Below are 23522 nucleotides of genomic sequence, written 5' to 3'. Positions count from 1 at the left end.
TTACACAGCACAGAAACAGTACTACTCACTCTCCTAGCCAAATTCAAGCAGGAAATAGCAATAGGTCAGAACATTCTCCTTCTCCAATTCGACATGTCTAGTGCATTCGACATAGTAAACCATAATATATTAATAAGATTACTCGACAAATTCGGGATTGCTGGCAACATACTTATCTGGATCAAGGATTTCCTAACCACAAGAACATATCAAGTAAAGTCAAAATCAAACGTAGCATCACCGTGGAAGGCAGACTGAGGAGTACCACAAGGATCACCGCTATCGCCGATCCTCTTCAACCTAATGATGACCCCACTAGCCAAGACCTTGTCCAACCAAGGCCTTAACCCTTTCATCTATGTAGACGATGTCACTATATACATCCCTTACAGATCTACATTGACAGAAATCGCTAACGAAATCAAGATTGGCTTGAATACCATGGATTCTTGGGCAAATGCATTTCAACTAAAACTCAACAAAGAAAAAACTCACACTCTCATCCTTTCATCCCAACACACCATGGACAATCCCACAACTGTCAACACCCCAGGCCACACCCTCCCTGTCTCAGCCTGAAAATCCTTGGCGTTACATTGGACCGCAACATAACACTAGAGAGCCAAGTAAAATCCACAAGAAAGAAAATATTCTACTCAATGTGGAAACTCAAACTTGTGAAACAATTCTTCCCGAGGGAAACATTTCGCAACCTGATACAATCAGTGGTACTAAGCCATGTAGACTACAGCAATGGAATTTATGCGGTATGCAAAGAACGAATCTTAAAGAAACTTCAAACTACTCAAAACACGGCAGCAAAACTTTTTTTTTTTTTTTTTTGGAGTAGTAGATTTTATTAGAAATGTATTTCTTTGTCTTTTTGGGTTGCTGTGCTTTTCTATCAATGATTAGAGTTCTTATTTGTTTTTGTATGAGAAGTATTTCTTTTTAATGTAAACCGTTCTGTTTTGCAATAGCAATAAGAAACGGTATATAAAATGAATAAATTATAAATGAAATGATGATCTTTGGAAAAACACGATTTGAAAGCGCAAAACCCCATCCGCGAAAAACTACACTGGCTCCCATTCAAAGAATGCATTGCCTTCAAAATCTGCACTGTGGTTCACAAAATTATCTACGGTCAAGCACCCGGGATACATGACAGACTTCATCGACCTACCAACTAGAAACACATCCGAATCAACACGAACGAACCTAAATCTCCACTACGCAAGCTGCAAAGGACTCAAATACAAATCAACTTACGCATCCAGTTTTTCCTACATCAGCGCACAACTGTGGAATGCACTACCAAAAGACTTGAAAGCTTACACTTCAGAAAAACACTTACGACCCACCTGTTTAAAAAGGCATACCCTACTGACCCAACGTAAATGCCTGATCTCTGCGACACAACAATAAAGTTCATAATGGTCATCACACAACTTTCTAGTTGTACGATTCCTTTGTGTGGTCCTACCACATGAACCTTATCCTACCACAGCATCACTTTGTATTTGTTTACTCTGGAGTCTGCAAACAGCTCTCCGGCACTATGTAAGCCACATTGAGCCTACAAATAGGTAGGAAAATGTGGGATACAAATGTAACAAATAAATAAATACGGCTGTGCATGAGTTTCAGATGCTTTCTTATTGTAATAACGCACACAAACTTTGAATGCATGCTAAATTGAGTATTCATACACAAGTTTGGGTTATATGCTTATGAATGTATGCCTGTGAGAAGTTGTACACTTAATTGTAGATATGCGTGCTTATCCATGGATGGCTACACCAGTGCAGTGGTCTGATCTAGAAATAGCTGAGCAACAGGTTTTCTATATATTACCCTCCGGGCAAGAACTGGAGGATATATGAATCATGATGACTGGCGAAGCTGGTGAAGTGCCCATGTTGTGATGTTTAGTGTATGTCTGACATTGCTTTCTTTCCTTTTCTTTCTTTTTCTCTTTCCTTTCTCAGGAGAGCTCCCCAGACCCTTGGCTCCCTGGAGGTCCTGAGGCCTGTCCCCGCCCAGCGTTGAGCGGTGGAACTGCACAGCTGCAGTCAGGAGGTGGATATTTTGGCCTAAGCTTTACTTGTCCTAATCTCAAAAATCCCATTAGCAAGAAATCGTGGACTCGCAAATTAAAAAGCTGGGCATGCAGGCTTCGGCAGTCCAGCCGCTTATTCAAGAGATCCAGAGTCCAGCAAGGTAGCGTGCTCACAGGCAGGGCCTAGTGTAGGTAGCTTCCCCTTTGCTTGCTGTACGTACAAAGTTGTTTTTTTTTCTTGTTTTTGTTCATTTACAGAATGTCTTTCTGGTTTCTTCCTCCTGTGTCAGCGTATATCACATTTCTCTCTGTTGCCAGTCGTTTCCTTTTGGGATACTGGCCATTGTTAGCCATACCCTGCATGTGTAAGAGGAGCAGACCACCTCATCTCTACTTATGTTGCTGTCTGCTGTTTTGTTCATTGTATAGCAGGAATTAGGGTGCTTACTTTGCTTCTTCCATGAGATCAGTTGACCTTGGTTACCAATGTTCATTTTGCTCTGACTTGTCTCACAGTGGAAGTGGAAGAAATGAAGACAGATGATTCAAATTCCTTTCCTTTGGGAGCACAGGCATTGCTCAGTGACAGTGGGAGCAGTGACTCTTTCATGCGAGGCCGTTTTCAGGTTTGTTGACAGAGCTGTGTTTCTTGATGCTTCAGGACAGGATTAAACTGTATTGACATAGCTGTGGTGGGAGGGATCTCTGCACTGGAGTGGAAAAGGATTCTGTAAGGAAGAAGTGAATGCTCTGTGTGTATGGCTCTGTATTGAATAGCAAATCTGTATTTGGGGGATAAGTACTGAAATAGTAGGTGATTCTACAGAATTGGATTGAGGTGCAATGTCAGAGTTGTGTGTAGGACTTTGTATTTTAATAACAGGGGTGACATGGGGCAGGATTTTAGGTGAATTGACATAGCTTTCATTCCTTTGGGTGCACAATGTTCTCAATAGCAGCTTCTTCTTTGACTTCTCAGGTGGTCACAGTACCACAGCAACTGGAGCAAACTGACTCAGATATAGCCAGAGGTGAAGCACAGGCCAGCTCAGAGCAACTTCAGTCCTTTGCAAATGTGGAACCACTTGATACAAACATCCCTTCTGTACCTTCCCCTGGGACACCTAGAGTCAGCAGACCAGAAGACACTACACTGTCTGCTAGCACCACCTATGAAACCGACATATCTTCCTTAACGCCAGAGAGGGAGCTGACAGGAAACAGCATGCAGTTGGGCTGTGAGCATGAGCTGCAAGGTGGTAGGAGAGAGCCATGTGACTGCCACCAGCCTAGTAGTGACAGTGAGATGTCTGCACCTTTGGTTGGTCTACAGGAGCCAGCAAGTGATTGTGTTCAGGGCCCAACAACTCGAGGCTGCCTGCAAAAACAGAACACAGTTTTCTACTCGCCCTCTTCCCCCATGAGCAGTGATGACGAATCTGAAATTGAGGACGAGGATTTGAGAGTGGAACTTCAGAGACTGCGGGAAAAGTGAGTTGTAGCAGTAATGTGGGAGAGTGGGAATGAAGTTAATAGATGCTGAGGTAGATCGTGACATGAGTGAATTAAAAGACAAAGGTTGAAGGGATTTGAGAGATAGGGGGTTATATTAATCTCTCATGCTGTGGATGAACATTGTTCTAACCTGAAATAGGATGTATGTTTCTATGATGAGCCTCTATCATGCCCTGTTTCCCTCCTCCTGCATTTTTTCCCTTTCCTTTGTATCCCTTTTCTTTCTCTCCATTCCCATCTCCCCTATACTACTTTCTCTCCTTTTCTGTGACCCTCTCTCTTCTATTTTCTGAGTCTTTCTCTGTCCCATCATTTTCCTTCTATAGCATTCTGCCGACCAGTGTGAAGCCCTAATGTCTTACATCACAGTTGGCACACTGATTGCATGCCACACCTCTGATTTCCAGCAGCTGCACTTTGATCAGATAGCTTCTCTACCATGACTACCTGCAGCAGGTGGAGATGTGCTGCATCTTCTCTTCTTTTCAACAAAAAAAAGAACAAGTGATGAAATCTTAAAATTTGCAGGCTTATGTTCCTTGTTTTGCTGGATTAGCAGCAGGTTCTGAAGGTTTGGGTCTGAAGAGCCAGCTGGATTTACAGCAGGTTGTAAATGCTTGGATCTAAGGAGCCTCTAGTAGAACCTCATTCAGGAGCCTATGCTGCTGAAACCATCAGGAGCCATGATTGAGCTCCCCATATGAAGTGCAGTAGAAGCAGCTGCAGGTGCCATCTTGGCTATGGGAAGTAAGTTTTTATTTATTTATTTTTGAAGGGGGGGGTGTCAGTCCAGTCACAAGTAGAAGATTAGGAAGCTTTTCTTCCATTTGTGGCAGAGATTTAGAAAGGAGAGAACTCAGAATTTTATTATCTTTAAAGCCGTCTGTATGTGTTTAAGCATATGCTGATTATCTGAGACTATTTTCCTTTGAGATGTACTTCCTAAGAATGCATGCCTGGCTCAGTGTCATGCCATTGTGCAACCATTAAATTGGAGAGTTAGATCTTCATGCAGTGGAAACTTCACATATACAGATTTATCTCATGCATATTCATTGTGTGTTCTGAAAGCCCAGTTGCTCCTGGTCCACAGGACAGGTCTAGAAAACCCTGTAGGCTATTTACCTAAATTAAACTAGCCTATCTGAAAATAGCCATCCTCTGCCAGAGTGAGGGTTTGTGTGGACTTAGCCATTTTTTAAAGAGAGGTTGCCAGAGATGTGTTTGAGGGTGGAGAACAGCATTCATACATACTATTTGTAAAAGTACACATGCCATTTTGCTCCCCCTATGTTACCCGTACAAATAGGGCAAAATATTGCAATAGCTAAAAGAGAAACTACCCAGTAGATTCCCTTTGAAAACTAAGTGTAAAGTTCACTAAAAGTACTCTGTGTCAGTTTTACTGTTAGGTAAAGCAGTCACATAGAGAACCAGAGTTTGTCGAGGTGGCAAAACTGTAATGGAAATCAAGATCATTTTATATATATACTTTGTTATAGAATTTACACGCTGTAGAATAATAGAATTGTATCAGACCTTACTGCAGAATATAATAATCACTGAAATAAGTTGCTGAAGTAAGAAAGGTCACATGTCATGCTTGTAATAAACTAGCTTGTTAGTGAGAAGTAGGCCGGTATCATCTCAGGAGTTTGGAATTTTTTAATTAACTCAGAGAATGAAGGAGATTTATGTGCCTTTTCTAAAAAAAAAAAAAAAAAGTAGCTGGAGGAGCAAGGAAGGGAATCCATTATATTTTCTTATTTGTTAAACGAGCACTATAGCACCTGGGATTGTGGGATAACAGTATTCCTGGCTATTTAAGGTTACATTGAATCCTCGAAAGCACGTAGTTTTGTATTGAACAGACTGTGAAGGTTCTCTAGGGTTTTTCTTTTTGTCAGGGTGGTTGATTTTGGGTAGGAGGGGGGGAGGAGAAAAGAGAAAAATGTTTTGAGTAAAATTTGGCTGATACTGTAAGGTGCATTGCATACATTTGATATTGTTTCAAGTTTGATCTGGATATAACAAAAGAGAGGGAACGAAGTACAAACTAAAGTCCAAACAAAAAAAAAACAGCACCACGGGCCTTTAAAAATGGAACACAGTTCTTTAATGAATGAGCCTTGACAAAAAGACCTGACACGGGCCGTGTTTCGGTGACTAGCACCTGCGTCAGGGGTCACAGTGATGACGTGGAAAACTTGGGGAATAACTCGAATATATTCCTCTACAATATATTATTCCTTACCCCACGTCTCATATAGTAAAAGCTACAAAGCACCAAGGCACTTTCACTTTCTGTATCCAAATGGATACAGAAAGTGAAAGTGCCTTGGTGCTTTGTAGCTTTTACTATATGAGACGTGGAGTAAGGAATAATATATTGTAGAGGAATATATTCGAGTTATTCCCCAAGTTTTCCACGTCATCACTGTGACCCCTGACGCAGGTGCTAGTCACCGAAACACGGCCCGTGTCAGGTCTTTTTGTCAAGGCACATTCATTAAAGAACTGTGTTCCATTTTTAAAGGCCCGTGGTGCTGTTTTTTTTGTTTGGCTTTCAAGTTTGATCTGGTCATTTTGTGCCAGACTGTTGTATCTTATTGATCAATAAAAAAGATTTAAAGATAAGGTTACATTGAATCAGTATTGACAGACTGCTGACTGAGTTTCCTTATGTTTGGTAGTCTCCCTGCATGCAGGTTTGATTTACAAATAAAGATCTTTATATAATTGAGCCCAGAGTTCTGCGCGTTTCTTCGGTAAAGGAAAAATTTCCATAACATTTTGGTCCTTCGAGCCGGAAACCAATACCCTTCCCTGGCTACAGGGTCGAGATTGAAACTGCGCACACGGACGAAGACCGTCCCTACAGAAAGCCCTCCGGTGCTAATACCGAAAAAAGAGGCCGATCTTTCTGTGGCTCGGGAAGGTGATGGTTCCAATCCAAATTTAGACCGGAGACAGCTCACAGGATTCTGGGTAAGTTTGTGGAGGTTTTTTGTTGTTTTTTTTTCTTTGTTATGTTGTAGGTTTTGTTTTGTGTGAGATGAATCAGGGATTCATCTAAGACCATAGCCTGTGCGAGACGGCTACTGAAATAAATAACTCTGTGTACACTTTAAAGCCTGTAATAGGAGTCTAGACCGGGTTGAGAGAGTCTGAGGTTCTGGGAATCTTCCTTCATAGGAGTCTGGACCGGGCTCAGGGAACCCGAGGTTCTGGGAATTTTCCTTACAGCAGTCTAGACAGAGTTCCGGAAACTCACCAGTGTAATTTTTAATAAAAAAAAAAAAAGGAAATTAAGAGCATTTTATTGATTGTCCGGACAAATGGGAAATTTGTGTTGTAAATTAGGATTATGTAATTGTTTGTGCTGTTGTTCTGACTGCCGTGATGATTATGGCAGAGCATTAACCGGTGATGCTAAATTTATGCATAAGATGCATCCAGAAAATGTAAAGTATTTGAGAAAATGGGAAAAGAGATTTGGATTTGATGGAAAATTAACCGTGAAATCTTGTGATGAATTGCTTAGGAACTTTGAAGCATATGAAAAGAGTCACAAAAGGAAACAGGGAAAAAATGGACTAGAGCAAGCACAAAATTGGTATATGCAAGCATTCAAGAGAAATTGTGATATTGATAAAAAAAGAAACAGGCTGTGAGCTCTAAACTACATCAGGTTAACTTACTAGACAAATAAGATGATTTGATAGTTTTCTCCGAGGACAAGCAGGCTGCTTGTTCTCACAAGTGGGTGACGTCCACGGCAGCCCCTCCGATCGGAGATCTTCACTAGCAGCAACGTTTGCTAGCCCTCGCGTGCGCATGTGCGACCGTCTTCCCGCCCGAAAGCGAGCGTGTTCGCCAGTCTTCTTTTTTCCGCCGCTCAGGATGGCTGTTTACGGAAGTTCTGCGCCTCAAGGAGAGACCCCTTGCGCCTTTTTCGCCACATTCTTCTGTCCGGAAAGTCTTCTGTCGTGTTCTTCGTCTTGTTTAAAAAATTTTTAAAAAAAGTATTTTTTTCCGCTATTCCCAGTGTTTTTCCCGTAAGTTTCCTTTCGTCGTCGGAAGCGGCCTTTTTTGGCCGCCCGTATGGGTTTTTCCCTTGTTTTGGTGCCTCTCTTTGTCACCATCGCGAATTTTGATTTCGCCAGCATGATTTTTCCGCCCATGTCTACTACTACTACTACTATTTAGCATTTCTATAGCGCTACAAGGCATACGCAGCGCTGCACAAACATAGAAGAAAGACAGTCCCTGCTCAAAGAGCTTACAATCTAATAAAAAATAAATAAAGTAAGCAAATCAAATCAATTAATGTGAACGGGAAGGAAGAGAGGAGGGTAGGTGGAGGCGAGTGGTTACAAGTGGTTACGAGTCAAAAGCAATGTTAAAGAGGTGGGCTTTCAGTCTAGATTTAAAGGTGGCCAAGGATGGGGCAAGACGTAGGGCCTCAGGAAGTTTATTCCAGGCGTAGGGTGCAGCGAGACAGAAGGCGCGAAGTCTGGAGTTGGCAGTAGTGGAGAAAGGAACAGATAAGAAGGATTTATCCATGGAGCGGAGTGCACGGGAAGGGGTGTAGGGAAGGACGAGTGTGGAGAGATACTGGGGAGCAGCAGAGTGAGTACATTTATAGGTTAGTAGAAGAAGTTTGAACAGGATGCGAAAACGGATAGGGAGCCAGTGAAGGGTCTTGAGGAGAGGGGTAGTATGAGTAAAGCGACCCTGGCGGAAGATGAGACGGGCAGCAGAGTTTTGAACTGATTGGAGAGGGGAGAGGTGACTAAGTGGGAGGCCAGCAAAAAGCAGATTGCAGTAGTCTAAACGAGAGGTGACAAGGGTGTGGATGAGGGTTTTGGTAGAGTGCTCGGAAAGAAAGGGGCGGATTTTACGGATGATGTAAAGAAAGAAACGACAGGTCTTGGCAATCTGCTGGATATGAGCAGAGAAGGAGAGAGAAGAGTCAAAGATGACCCCAAGGTTTCGAGCTGAGGAGACAGGGAGAACGAGAGAGAGCCATCAACAGAAATAGAAAACGGGGGGAGCGGGGAGGTGGGTTTGGGGGGGAAAATGAGAAGCTCGGTTTTGGTCATATTTAATTTTAGATGGCGTTGAGACATCCAGACAGCAATGTCAGACAAGCATGCTGAAACTTTGGTTTGGATGCAAGGTGAGATATCAGGGGTAGAAAGGTAGATTTGGGAGTCATCAGCATAGAGATGGTAGGAAAAGCCATGGGATGAGATTAATGAACCAAGGGAAGAAGTGTAGATAGAAAAGAGGAGGGGACCAAGAACAGAACCCTGAGGTACGCCGACAGGCAGAGGGATAGAAGTAGAAGAGGATCCACGAGAGTGAACACTAAAGGTGCGGAGGGAGAGGTAGGAAGAGAACCAGGAAAGGACAGAGCCCTGGAATCCAAGTGAGGACAGGGTATCGAGATGTATGCTGTGATCGACAGTGTCAAAAGCAGCGGAAAGATCAAGAGGAATGAGGATGGAATATTGACCTCTGGATTTAGCCAGTAATAGGTCATTGGAGACTTTAGTAAGCGCAGTTTCGGTTGAGTGGAGAGGGCGAAAACCAGATTGTAGTGGGTCAAGAATAGGATGTGAGGAGAGAAAATCAAGGCAGCGGCGGTGAACAGCACGCTCAAGTAATTTGGAGAGAAAAGGAAGGAGGGAGATGGGTCGGTAATTAGAGGGACAAGTAGGGTCGAGTGAAGGCTTCTTAAGGAGAGGTGTGACCACAGCATGTTTAAAGGCAGCAGGGACAGTCGCAGTGGAAAGTGAGAGGTTGAGAATGTGACAGATAAAAGGAATAAGAGCAGGAGAGATGGCATTAAGAAGGTGGGTGGGAATGGGATCAGAGGAACAGGTGGTACATTTTGAGGAAGAAAGGAGAAGTGTAGTTTCCTCAATAGTAACTTCAGGAAAGGAGGAAAGGGAATGAGGGGAAGGAGAGAGAGGGGAACGGACTAGTGGAGGGAGAGGTGGTGAGGTAGAGAAAGCAAGGTTTATCTTTTCAACCTTGTTGTGAAAGAATTCAGCAAGGGTCTGAGGAGATAATGAAGGGGGAGATGGGGGAGGGGGTACCTTGAGGAGAGAGTTCAATGTGGTGAAGAGAAGTTGAGGATTAGAGCCAAGAGAGTTGGTCAGTTGGATATAATAATCCTGTTTGGCACGTAAAAGAGCAAATTGGAAGGAGGACAGCATGAACTTAAAGTGTAAGAAATCAGCAAGGGCCAGAGATTTCCGCCAGAGGCGTTCGGCGGAGCGGGTACAGGAACGTAGGTAGCGGATATTAGAAGTCAGCCAAGGTTGGGGTTTTGTACGCCTTACAGGGCGGGTCATCAAAGGTGCAAGAGTGTCTAAGGCAGAGGATAGAGTATTGTTGTAAGAAGAAACAGCCTCGTTGACAGATGTGGATGGTGCCACAGTAGAGAGGAGGTTTGAAACATGGGAGGATAGAGATGAAGGGTCAGTATCGTGAAGATTCCTAGATAAATTAGATAAGATAGGACGGGACTGGGAGGGAGGAGATTTAAGTGTGAAAGTTATAAGATGGTGATCAGAGGAGGGATGATCAGAGGCAAGGAAACTAGAAGGTGAACAGTTGGAGGAGAAGATGAGATCAAGACAGTGACCATTTTGATGAGTGGGGGAGGTGGAGCATAGTTGGAGATTAAAGGAGGACGTTAAAGCGAGTAACTTGGAAATATAAGAGTTGGAAGGATCATTAGCAGGAATATTAAAGTCACCAAGGATGAGAGAGGGGGAGGAAGGATCATGGAAGAAGGCAAGCCAGGCATCAAAGTCACTGAGAAAGGATGAAAGGGACTTATCAGGGGGACGATAAATGACCGCTATTCGAAGAGGCAGAGGAGAGAAAAGGCAGATAGAGTGGACTTCAAAGGAGGAAAAACAGTGAGATTGAGTTGGAAGAAGGGGGTGAAATCTGGAGGAGGGAGAGAGAAGTAGTCCAACACCACCCCCACGGCCAGCAGGGCGAGGAGTATGTGAAAATAGATAACCGCCATGGCACAGGGCTGCGACTGAAGCAGAGTCATCAGGGCAGAGCCAGGTTTCTGTTATGGCGAGCAGATGGAGGTGATGCGAGATAAAGAGGTCATGGATATAGGCGAGTTTGTTACAGATAGAGCGGGCATTCCATAGGGCGCAAGAGAAGGGCAGAGAAGAGGAGGGGAGTAGAGAAATAGAGATGAGGTTAGAGAGGTCGCGGTGAGATCTGTAGAGTTGGGATAATAGTTGGTGAGGGGGGCCAGGATTGGGATTGATGTCACCAGCTGAGAGTAAGAGAAGGAGTAAAAGACAGCGGAGGAGAGTAGGAGAGGTGTGGCCATGAAGGCGAGAGGTATTTAGGTGGAATGGGGAAGGCAAAATGGAGGGAAGAAAGAGGCGGAGATTAAAAGCCAAGAGGGAGGAAGAGGGTAGGAGAGAAGGTGAGGTGATGAAGTCGATGGATGGGCAGTGAGTTCCTGTAGCGGAGAGAGGTAGGGGGTGAGGGAAAAGATTAGGAAAGGACAGGGCTAGGAAGAGAATATGAATAGGGGCCATAAATGACTGGGGTACTTTAGCAAGATTAGATGTAAAGAGAAAAATGCCTAACGGCGCGCGGCACCTAGAGCGGAGGCCCTGAGTTGATCGGAGTGGACCTGGGTGTCACCCCGGAGAAGGCTGTAAGGATATGCAGATGAGCTGCAAGTCCTCCACAGCACCTGAAAGGCAGCCGGTGGTAGAGCTGGGCACCTCTCAGCTGAGGAAAGGCTTACCAGGGGTTAGGTCGAAGCCAGCATTCCTCCCCCTGAGGGTCGCCTGTCCTCAAAGCCTGCCAGCAGCTTCAAAAAGTACATCCAGTGCAGCTGGATGATCTCACTCACTGATAGGCACGTTTCGTGCCTTCAGTGTCTGGGGGCCAGTCATCGTCCCCAGGCCTGTACTCTGTCTTTCGCTGAATAAGAGGACTCAGGAGGTGAGGTTAGCTCAGTGGAACCTTTTGTTCGGAGCCTTGTCCGGTACTTAGACGCCTGCGGTATCGAGGTCGTCGGAGGGTGCATCGTCATCAGGAGCGCAGGTGAGGGCTGTCCATTCCCTTGCTGGTAGCGGTGAGCCCGCAAGTAGGTCTCCGCCTGTCACGAGGGCTCCTGCGGTACAGCCCCCCCCCCCCCCCCCCCCCCCCCCCAGGATCGACCTGTTTCTGACCCGGGCCCGAGGAGGCGTTTGGATTCAACATCCTCCTCTTCAGTAACAGGAGGTACCAGTGACCTGCTTCGTGTGAAGGCAAGGAGGCATCGGCACCGGTCACCTTCCCGTCGCGGTACCGAGAGCTCTGGGTCGCCGAGGGATTCGGCACCCGCTAAGCTTCGACGCCGGGAGGATCGCTCGCCCTCCATACAAGAGGTGTCGATGCGCTCTGCGGTGGACAGCCCGGTACCCGCCTCCGCGGCCCTGACAGATTCTGAGCTCGTCGCTAGTACTGGACCCCTTGCCTTCCTTGTCAGCCGCTCTGAACGAGAGCCTCCGAGCCATCCTTCCAGGGATCCTGGAAGACCTGTTGCGCTTTTGCCGTTGAGAGAGGCAATGGCTGGCTCCTTGCCCGTGGTGAGGTCTCCGGTTCCGCTTGCGGTGCCTGCATCGGCGGCCACCCAGGCTGACTCCCCGACAACTTCGATGGAGGGAGCTTCATCGCCGCCGGTGCGGGAGTCTTCCTCTCGATGTACCCACTGTGGCCAGGTTTCCACGGAGTCGAGGCGGGCCCGGCTTTGGACTGCAGTCCACGAACTGGTGTCCGATACCGAGGGTGAAGCCTCGTGGGAAGCAGAGGAGGACACGAGATATTTCTCTGACGACGAGTCTTGCAGTCTTTCCTCTGATCCTACTCTCTCTTCTGAAAGCAGCTTTCTCCTCCTGAGAGTCTCTTTCGCGGCCTTTGTCCACGAAATGTCTACGGCCATTCCCTTCCCTGTGGTCACGGAGGATGAGCCAAGAGCCGAAATGTTTGAGCTTTTGGACTGTCCTTCGCCACCTAAGGAATCGTCCACTGTACCCATGCATTATGTCCTCAAAAAGACATTGCTGGCGAACTGGTCGAAGCCGCTAACTAATCCCCACGTTCCCAAGAAGATAGAATCCCAGTATATCTGATCCATGGGGACCCAGAGTTAATGCGGACTCAGTTGCCTCATGACTCTAGTGTGGTGGATCTGGCCCTTAAGAAGGTCAAGAGTTCTAGGGAGTACGCTTCGGCGCCCCAGGTCGTGACTCTAGAACCTTGGACTCTTTGGGCGGAAGGCCTACCATTCTGCAATGCTCATTTCCAAAATCCAATCCTACCAGCTCTACATGAGCATTCATATGCGGAACAATGTGCGGCAGTTGGTGTTAGCCATTATTGAAGAGATTTGCAAGGCTGCGACGTGGTCATCAGTCCACACATTCACATCTCATTACTGCCTCCAGCAGGATACCTGATGTGGCAGTCGGTGCTGCAGAATCTGTTTGGGGTTTAGAATCCAACTCCACCCCCCTAGGCCCATTTTTATTCTGTTCCAGACTGCACTCTCAGTTAGTTGAATAAGTTTAGGTCAATCTCAGTTATGTCCTCGCCATTGTGAGGCCCAATTGACCAATGTTTGTTGTTTTGAGTGAGCCTGGGGGCTAGGGTTACCCTCTTGTGAGAACAAGCAGCCTGCTTGTCCTCGGAGAAAGCGAAAGCTACATACCTGTAGAAGGTATTCTCCGAGGACAGCAGGCTGATTGTTCCTCACCAACCCGTCCGCCTCCCCTTTGGAGTTGTGTCTTCCCTTGTCTTTGTCTTTGCTATTTACTGGACTGGCGAACATGCTCGCATTTGGGCCGGAAGACGGTCGCGCATGTGCACTGTGCATGCACACGCGAGGGCTAGCAAACGTTGTTGCTAGTGAAGATCTCCGATCGGAGGGGCTGCCGTGGACGTCACCCACTTGTGAGAACAATCAGCCTGCTGTCCACGGAGAATGCCTTCTACAGGTATGTAGCTTTTGCTTTAAAAAAAGAAGAAACTGCTCCCCCTGTTTTACATATACCCCAGAGCTCCATGGTACTATCCCGTCCCACCTTATATCCTTCCCTGCCATCCCAGGCAAATTCACCTGATCATATTTCTGATCAGGTCTCCTGTCCCGCACCCTATCCAAAAGACAGTGGGTCATTCCCGTGCCCAATTACCTTGCAAAACCAGTCATCTCACAGCACCTGAAGTGGGCGAACATGGGGAAATGACTGGATGATTGCATCTCTCCCCCCCCCCCCCCCCCCCGCATATGAATTTCAAGAAACGTTCCCATTAATTGAAGTTCCAAATCTGAGGACAGGAGAAGCAAATCAGGCGAATACTATGTTTGTTTTCCAACCATGGTCCCAGAATGACACGATTTTGAACAGCAAATTAGGGGCCTGTACAATAGCTATACATTAAATGGCTATGAATTGGAAAGAGCACTACGGCAAGTAATGGGACCTGATTGGTGTGTAATTAGTGGGGACTGGAATTCTAATGATGTAAATAATCAGGTTCTTCAGTATGCTGATCCACTGCTGAACCAGAGATTAAATTAGTTGATGCAGAGAGCCCAGACAAGGTATCAGGTTAGGGCAAACTGGACACTCATAAACCAATGTGTTCAGAAAGATGATGAAGATGTGGATGATTACTTCTCAAGACTTAAAGAAGTCTTTGATATACATAGTGGCATTGCTGTTCCCCAAAATGCTGATGAAGATACACCCTATGAACAGCAGCTGAAGAATGCCTTCTTGAAAGGCTGCCTTCCTCAAATCAGTAGCTTTATCAGCAAACATATGATAAGTCACCGCACTAGTAGACTGATACCTATTTTGGAATATGCCAGACATGTTGAGCAGCATTTTAAAAGTGAAAAGAAAGCTAGAAAGGCCCAGAGCCTTATGGTAGCTGAGGAAACAGGGGAAAGTTATGTGATAAGCAGAGGAGGATTTGAAAGAGGAAAGAATAGAGGGAGAGGGCGTGGGAGGGGAAAGTCAGATAGAAGAGACCAGGGAATTTGTTTTGTGTGCTGCAAAATGGGCCATTGGGTGAGAGAATGCAGAGAACGAAAGGGTGATATGCCCCATTTTGAAGATAAAGAAACATGACTAGCCGACACATTAATGGGAAGAGTAAGTGAAGAGAGGGGCGAGGATGAAATAGAATTTGAGGATGAAATACTTAATTTAGCTGAATTAGATATCTTATTGGAGAATGAAGTGCTGCCTGAAATAACTGTTAAGGTAGGAGGAAAAGAAGTAGCTTTCTTATGCGATTCTGGGACATGTCGAACTGTCATTCATCCTGCTGATGTACCCTTTGTAAAACCCTCAAAACCTTTGTGTATGTTAAAAATGCTAGTGAAACCTCAGAGAAGCTCTGTCAGAACCCATAGAGGTATGTGATGAAGAGAGCAGCCGTAGGGAAAAGCGTCAAGTTGTATTGTCTTCATCCTGCCCATGTAACCTGTTAGGAAGAGACATGATGCAAGCTTTAGCCATCATTGTGGTCTCCACTGAGGATTAAAAGCATACAGACTGGAAACCTGTTGTGTTCAAGAAGCGAATAATCCAATCTATTACTTTTATAGCCTTGACCTGCTTCCTAAAGGACCTGTCTCACTCAATCCCTTATGGATAAAAATCAAAACGCTTGTTAGTCCCACAGTAGACCTTATGGATGCGAGTGATTTTGCATTGTACCTTGTACAACAAGTATAGTTCAGGACCTGACCTAAATTATGAAAAAACTCTTTTTTGGATCCAACAGACAAGAATATACATTGGGAAAATGTTTTGGTGTAATGACAGGTATGGGGGGAGTTAGTGTAACAATGGGAGCAGACCTAAACCCTCAGAAGTTGTATCGATCTCCTTATGAGCCTCATATCTCTCTTACTAAACCTAAAGCTGGTAGGTGGCAGGACGTAGAGAACTTCATTACAAAGTGTGTTAACAGCCAGGGATAGGAGCCAAGAGAAAAAGGAGTTGAATATAATCCAACCCTGAAAGCTTTCTCACAAACTCTGAACTGGGTGACAATTGTGCAGCCTGGAGTCCATCTCAGGGAACAGACCCAACAGAGAGTAAAAACATGACAACTACTGACCCTCACTCCTGATAGGGAGGAGGCTCTTCAGGGGATCCCAGATCATTTGTGGTCCAAAGGGCAGCGCAGATGTGGACCTAATAAAAGGAGCTCCCTCAGTACAGATTACTCCCAAAACTACTTTCAGACCCCACCAAAGACAATATGCTTTGAAGCCTGAAGCAGTTGAAGGTGTTCGCCCCATAATTGGGGAGTTGCTAAAAGCAGGAGTCCTGATACCCTATCCAGACTCCCTATGCAATACTCCTTTGTTTCCTGTAAAGAAAGCCCCCCCCCCCCCTTCATCAGGCTGGAGAATGGTTCAGGATCTTCAAGCAGTTAACAAAGCAGTGATCCCACGAGCACCACTGTACCTGACCCTCAACTTTACTAAATGATTTAAAACCCGAGCATAGATTTTTCTCTGTTGTAGACATTAGCAATGCCTACTTTAGTGTGAGGGTACATCCAGATAGCCAATTCTGGTTCGCCTTCACTTTTGACAATAAGAGGTATACATATACTAGAGTACCTCAGGGTTACTGTGAATCTCCCACTATCTTTTCCCAGGCTATGTCTGCGAATCTTGCCAAATTCACCCCACCTTGTGACAGCCAAATTCTTTTGTATGTTAATGACATTTTGTTAGCCTCAGATACTGAGGAAAGATGTAAAAAGATACTCTAGCCCTAGTTACATTTTTGAGCCACCAAGGTCATAAGGTAAATCAATCTAAGCTTCAGCTGTGTCAACCTGTAGTAAAGTATTTGGGCTACAACTTCCCACAGGAAGGTAAGTATTTAGATGACGAGAGAAAGACAGCAATCCTACAGGCCCCAAAACCAATCACTAAAAGACAAATGATGTTTAGGCATGACTAATTTTTGTAGAAGCTGGATTGCAGGGTATGCTGAGCTCTCAGCTCCTCTTACAGAGTTGGTATATGACACCCCCTTGGCAGCTTCTGATGTTGTCATGTGGAATGAGCAGGCTTAAGCTGCTTTCATAAAGATCAAACAAGTGTTGGTAAGCTCTTCGGTCCTAGGACTGCCAGATTATTCCAAATCATTTATCCAAACTGTAGACTAAAATGGATTCATGACATCTGTCCTTACCCAAGACCATGGAGGAAAACAGAGACCCTTAGCATACTACTCCACCAGGCTAGATCCTGTAGCCAGAGCCCTCCCACCCTGAGTGCAAGCTGTCGTTGCTGTAGCAATGGCAGTTCAAGCATCGGCTACGTTAGTGTTATTTCACGCTCTCACACTCAAAGTTCCACATGCGGTTGCAGTCATTTTATTGCAAAATAAGATCTCTTATTTATCCCCCTCAAGACATTTGTCCTGTATGACTGTCTTATTATCTCAACCTCACCTTGTTATAGAGCGATGCACTACCTTGAAACCCTCTACTCTTCTGCCAACACCTATAGATGGCGAACCACATGATTGCTTACAAGAGATTGATGAGAGTTTTACCAAGGGCGGATTTAAGAGACACCCCTTATTCACCCAACGACCTGACAATGTTTGTAGATGGGTCAAGCAAGCGCAACACCGATGGCTCAAATGCCACTGGTTACGCTGTGGTCACGCTTGACAACATTTTAGTAGCTAAAGACTTGCAAAAACATTATTTTACCCAAGCAGCTGAACTGGTTGCACTCACACGTGCCTGTAAGTTGGGAAAAGATAAAATTGTGAATATCTATACCTACAGCCAATGTGCTTTTTCTACAGTCCATGTATTTGCACAGGTTACTTTCTGTGCCGGGGCAGAGGGAGCCAGTGGAGACGACAGGCGCGCGGCTGCTCTCTGCACCCTCCAGCAGCCAAGAATGCACCCGGGGGGGGTGTCATTGTGCCGTGGGGGAGGGGGGTGTCGTGCTGCTCCCGGGGGGGGGGGGGGGGGGAGTGCGCAGCGGCGGGTGGCAGCCGACCTAGGATCACCATGCTAGCACTATATGCAAGACATGAGCAGGAGTAAACAAAAGTGATGAATTCTGTGTTTATAAGAGTCAAAATTCCTATTTAGTGACAGATTCCAAGGGTCAAATATCCACCATTAAAAGGCTCACTTCTCCAAAAACACCCATGTAAGCTATTCGTTTGTTTGAATTCCACTCCACGTCAGATTGTATATTTTTTTTTTTACTTCTAACATACAAGAACATCATATAGGGAGGAAGTGACGTCAGCTGAAAGAGATGGCAGCTTGATCGTCGAGCTCCGTTACTTTAGAGCGAAAGTGAGGCGTCCCTCCCATTGAATTGAAGAAAAATACTCTTAAATAAAGCTAAAGTGACCCAGAGATATGGCAGCAAAGAAAAAGCTGGCGAAATTCAAGTTTGCACCGGAAGCTCCGAGCGCTAAAAAGGAGCAGGGTCCCGAACACGAGGAGCCAAGATGGCGCCCGAAGAAAGCGAGTCGGACCCAGACCCGAGGAACAGATCGAGAACGAAGAAGAGATCAGCAAAAGCGATTTCATACGATGGTTCAAAGATCTGAAAACGGAGATGGTGACAACAAGGCGCAGCATGCAAACTGCTGTAGCTGAACTACGGGAAAGTTAAGAGATCGGAAACAGGCTCGGGGAGAATGAAGAAAAATAGAGGCAATATCGATGGAGGTGCAGGATCTTCAGGGAGCCCTAAAGACTGAACAACAGGCAAGGGCAGAGATGGATGCAATGATGGAGGATCTGGAAAACCGGACAAGAAGGTGCAACCTGAGATTCCGGGGCATCCCTGAGGAGGACCAATATAAGGACTCAGAAAAAGTGGTGAAAGAAATTGTGCATTTCTGCTAAACCAGGAAACTAATGCAGGGGGGAGAGCAGAACACGAACCAGTTGAACTGGAGCGAGCACACAGAAGCCTGGGCTCTCCCAGAAACGGGATACCCAGAGACATAGTAGCCTGCTTCCTCCGATTCCCAGTCAAAGAAAAGATATGGAGAAGAGCACGTGAACTGGGAGACATCACCTGGAATTCAGTCAAAATCCGGATATTTCAGGACTTAGCCAGGAAAACACAACGCAGAAGAGACTTCAAGAGATAACTGGCTATCTGCAAAAATCTGGACTGCGCTATAGATGGCTGTTTCCGTTTGGGCTGCAAGTGACGGTGGGAAATACACAGACGCCTTCAAACACCTCAAGGAGCTTGGAAAAGTCTAAAAGAGATGGGATGTACAGATATACCAAGAAAGGAGGAGATAAGGCAGCAACCCCAGCGCAGCACGAGAGAAAGGACAGACTGGATGGCAGGGGTCGAGAGGAGGAAAGCCCCGTCTCTCGCCGCGAGGTGAGAAGGAAGCGGCTAAACCGAAGATGGCACTTGAACTTAATCTGGACTAAATGAACTTAACACAAGTTTTAATTTAAGGTAATAAGAGTATTGGAGGGGTTGGAGAGGGGTCACATAGAGATGCAGACTTAAAGGGAAATGAAGGTAAAAGCTGAGAAGGGGGGATGCTTAAATAATTGTATGATCAGGTGGTCAAGCTCTGAAGAAGGCGGGCTTCCTAGGGGGAAAAACTGGCACGCAATGGAGGATGCCAGTTGAAGGGGGAGGGGGGACAGGGTGGGGGGAAGGAGGGGAGAAGGGTCGGGGAAACAAAATGCGGGAAGAGCAACAGGGGATTGAAGATTGTGTCATGGAATGTTAACGGATTAAATAATCCGGGTAAAAGGAGTATAATTTTCAGAGAATTGCGTAGATTGAATTGTGACATAATAATGCTGCAGGAAACTCATGAAGAAAAAGATGAATCACTCTATGAATAAGGGCCTAGGGGTGGGATATGCATTAGCTGATTCAAGAGGGAACAAAACGGAGGACTGGTGATTTATGTAAAGGACCATTTGCAGTTTGTTAAAGAATCTATATACAAAGATAAAGAGGGAAGATGCTTAGCAATAAAGGGAAAGATAAATAATCAGTATGACTCTAAATCTTTATGCACCAAACACGGGACAAGGGAGATATTGATTCCATTAGGGCAGAACTGACTTCCTTTGCAGAGGGGATGGTGATGTTGGGAGGGGACTTCAATCATCCGGTGGGGACCCTAGATCATTCCAACAAGCGGGAAAGTGGGAGTAGCTACAATGGGTGTCAAATCCGCATGTTGATGAAGAACTAGACCTAGTAGATATTTGGCGATTGAAACATCCAGGTCAGAGACAATACACACACTATGCCCATGTACAAGAGACATATGCTAGAATAGATGCAATATGGGGTAGCCGGAGTGTATGGGGAGAAATAAAAGCAGCAGAGATTGAAAGCATACATGCCTCTGATCATGCTGCGGTTTGGGTCACTATAGAAAGGTCGGAACAAGAAGGGAAGGGGCAGATATGGAGACTTAATGAATCCCTACTTGATGGAGAGAGATTGTCAGGATATCAGAAAGGCCATTAAGGATTACTTGGAACTAAATGACACCGGAGAGGTTTCAGAGGGAGTGTATGGGACGCCATGAAGGCAGTAGTGCGGGGGTATTAATTAAGAAAGGGCATATAAAAAGAAATCGAGGATCGCGTGGGAACTGGAAGTACGTAGGCAACTGACAAGGCTGGAAGCACTGCATCAAAGGGAGGGGGGCACAACAAATAGAATTAAAAAAATGGAGAGCAGAATTACAAAAGATCCAGATGAAAACTATGGAATACCATAGGCATTAATGCAACAGAAATTCTTTGAGTTCAGTAATAAAGCGGGGAACTTGCTGGCTAGGGGATTGCGGGATAGAAGGGTGCAAAACACGATCAAAAAATCAAAGGCCCCAGAGATTCCCTTCTATCAAGACATAGAAATCAGGGAACAGTTTATGAACTTTTATGAAACCCTATATAAAAAAGAATCCACAGCGTCGAAGACGAAATCAGGGCATACATACAAGGATTAGGCCTACAAAGGGTGACCGCTAAACAGAGATGGGACATTGAGGCCACAATTACGCTGAAGGAAGTGTTAGGGGTTATTAGGGGCTTAAAGGGAGGGAAGTCCCCAGGGCTAGACGGATTTACCGCCAAATATTATAAAATTTTTCAGCAAGAGCTAGGACCTCTCTTAGTGCGGTTGGGTAACGCATGCTTCACGGGGAATGGCCTTCCGAACAGTATGCAGGAAGCAGGGATATCGGTGCTGTTGAAACCTGGAAGAGACCCCACGTTGTGTGGGTCCTATAGACCGATATCCCTGCTGAATGTAGATGTTAAGATATTAGCTAAAATCATGGCGGATAGGTTAAGTGGGATTTTGCCTTCCCTTATCCATGAAGATCAATCTGGATTCATCAGGCACAGACAGGTAGCAGACAACATTAGAAGAACCCTTAACCTAGCCTGGGGAGCCCAGAGGGAGGAGATTCCATGACATTACTGACCATAGACGCTGAAAAGGCGTTTGATAGGGTTGAATGGGACTATCTATGGGAAGTAATGCTGGAAATGGGACTGGGTAAACCTTTTGTAGGGTGGGTGAAAGGGTTGTATGAAGGCCCGGTCGAGGATTAAAGTCAATGGAGGATGGTCGACATCATTTAGCATTCTACGGGGGACGAGACAGGGGTGTCCCTTATCCCCATTATTGTTTGCCATATCAATTGAGCCCCTGGCCCAGCGAATCCGGGCCCTAAAGGAAATCAAAGGGGTCCAAATGGGTGGTAGGACAATAAAATAGCCTTATTCGCAGATGACCTACTTTTCTACATAGGATCCCCGCAAGAAACGTTGCCGGTGCTTATAAAAGAATTGAAAGTTTTTGGAACCTGTCCGGATTCCGAGTAAATTTGATAAATCTGAACTTATGGGGATAACAGTGGAAAACCGTGAAGAGAGCAGTTAGGGGGAGATATAACCTCCGATGGACAGGCAGAAGTTTTAGATATCTAGGCATACAGATACCACGAGACCTTGCAGAACTATATCAGTTGAATTATATTCCACTTATTATGGCAATTAGAAAGGACCTTAAAAAATGGCGGGAGGGATGGCTGTGGTGGGGCCGTATAGCGGCGGTCAAGATGAAATATTACCTCGACTGTTATTTTATTTCAAACACTACCGCTTAAGGTCCCTAAGGGGGAGCTGCAGAAAATACAAACGGAGCTGGGGGAATTTATTTGGGGAGGACACGGCCAGATTATCCAGGAAAATAATGTGGGGCAAGGTGGAACAGGGTGGAAGGGGAGTCCCTAACATTACTTGGTATTATTGGGCAGCACAATTGAGGCAAATTGCTGTCTGGAGTAGGGTAGACTTCTCACAGGTTACTCGATTAGAACAGATTTGTGCAAGAAGGGAGATGGATGCACTGCTTTGGGGGTCTTTCCCAGAACACACATATAAAACTTTAACCCTAAACCCCTTTATCTCACACTTGTTCACTCTATGGGATGCCTCAAAATGAAACTAAGGGGCTCGCAGAATAGATCAACCTATGCTTGGCTAACACAGGAACCGGGGTTTCCAGGGGGGACAGGGAATAAGATAATGACATCATGGATAGATAAAGGGCTGATCAGATTTCGGGAATTCACGAGAGATGGCAGTATCAAGAGCTTTGATGAGCTCAGGAGGGAATATGACCTTCCTGAGACAGACCAATATGCTTATCTTCAAGTTAAGAATTACATGATGGCAACAAAATGGCACAAGGGAACCTGGTTAGAAAGTGAAAAGTTTGAAAACTTGTGGGGGCTATACATGAAGGAGGAAAGGGGATTACTAAGCTATATGACCATATTAGGGGAACCGATTCGTAAAGTTACCATATATGAAAGCATGGGAGCAAGATCTTAAAAAAGAGCTCAGTAGAGGAGACTGGAAGAATATTTGTCTTGAGGTTAAAAAAGCATCAATCTGTGTACTGATCAAGGAAAATGCATACAAGGTCATGAGTCGTTGGTACTACACACCAGATAGAATAAAGGCAATGTACCCAAATGCCACAGATATATGCTGGCGGTGTGGAGAGGAGAAGGGAACATATTTTCATATCTGGTGGGGGTGCTCGATAATACAGGGATTCTGGAATCAGGTCACGGGATCAATAACATTGGCGATAGAAAGTCAATTTCCTTGTGATCCCATGGTGTCTGTTGGGCTATGGGAATAAAAGGGAAAGAATTGGCAAACTAGAATTAAACGTATGTGTTTGGCTGCAGCTAAAACTATGATAGCATTGAAATGGAAACAAAGACTAGGCCCACAGTGAAAGAATGGAGGATAAACTATATATGATAATGGGACTGGAAAAGATGACAGACAAACGTAAGGGCAAGTACACAAGAACGCAGAGGAATGGGTACACCTAACAGGCTGCTGAGAGGATGGAGAGAGAGGAAGAGGAGGACAAGAGGGAACTGGGGGGATTTGAATATGGGGGGGGGGGGGAATTGAGATAATGGGAAGGGAAAGAGAAAGAATGGGCAAGGAGGGTGGGAGGGGGGGGTAGGGGGGGAGGGGGAAAAAAGGGGAAGGGAAAAGGAGGATTGTCATAGCAAGATTATTGTTGTATTAGATAGTTATGGGAGTATTGATCTCTATATACTTGTCTTTTAGACACAGTAGGAAAAATGTTGTATTAGTTCACAATAGGAGAATCAATCTCCAGGAATGTGTTTCTTTGATGTAATAATAAAAACGTTTTACAAATTAAAAAACAAAAAACATCATATAGAATGAAAAGGGAGGAAATGTAATGGAAATCAAGATCATATTCTCTCTCTCTCTCTCTCTCTCTCTCTCTCTCTCTTCTCTCTCTCTCTCT

The 23522-nt window shown here is 45.3% G+C and overlaps 1 protein-coding gene across 1 annotated transcript in view; it reads left to right on the top strand.

The window, feature by feature from the left end:
* WNK3 (WNK lysine deficient protein kinase 3) overlaps nucleotides 1-23522 on the top strand; it is a 584725-nt gene that overhangs the window by 437959 nt on the left and 123244 nt on the right. Inside the window, 3 exon segments of the mRNA XM_030194275.1 lie at nucleotides 1992-2082; nucleotides 2579-2688; nucleotides 3042-3553. Of these exon segments, the coding sequence (XP_030050135.1) occupies nucleotides 1992-2082; nucleotides 2579-2688; nucleotides 3042-3553 (713 nt within the window).

Source organism: Microcaecilia unicolor, chromosome 2 (genome assembly GCF_901765095.1).
Source record: "Microcaecilia unicolor chromosome 2, aMicUni1.1, whole genome shotgun sequence".
Lineage (NCBI taxonomy): Eukaryota > Metazoa > Chordata > Amphibia > Gymnophiona > Siphonopidae > Microcaecilia > Microcaecilia unicolor.
This window is presented reverse-complemented; position numbering and strand designations above follow the sequence as displayed.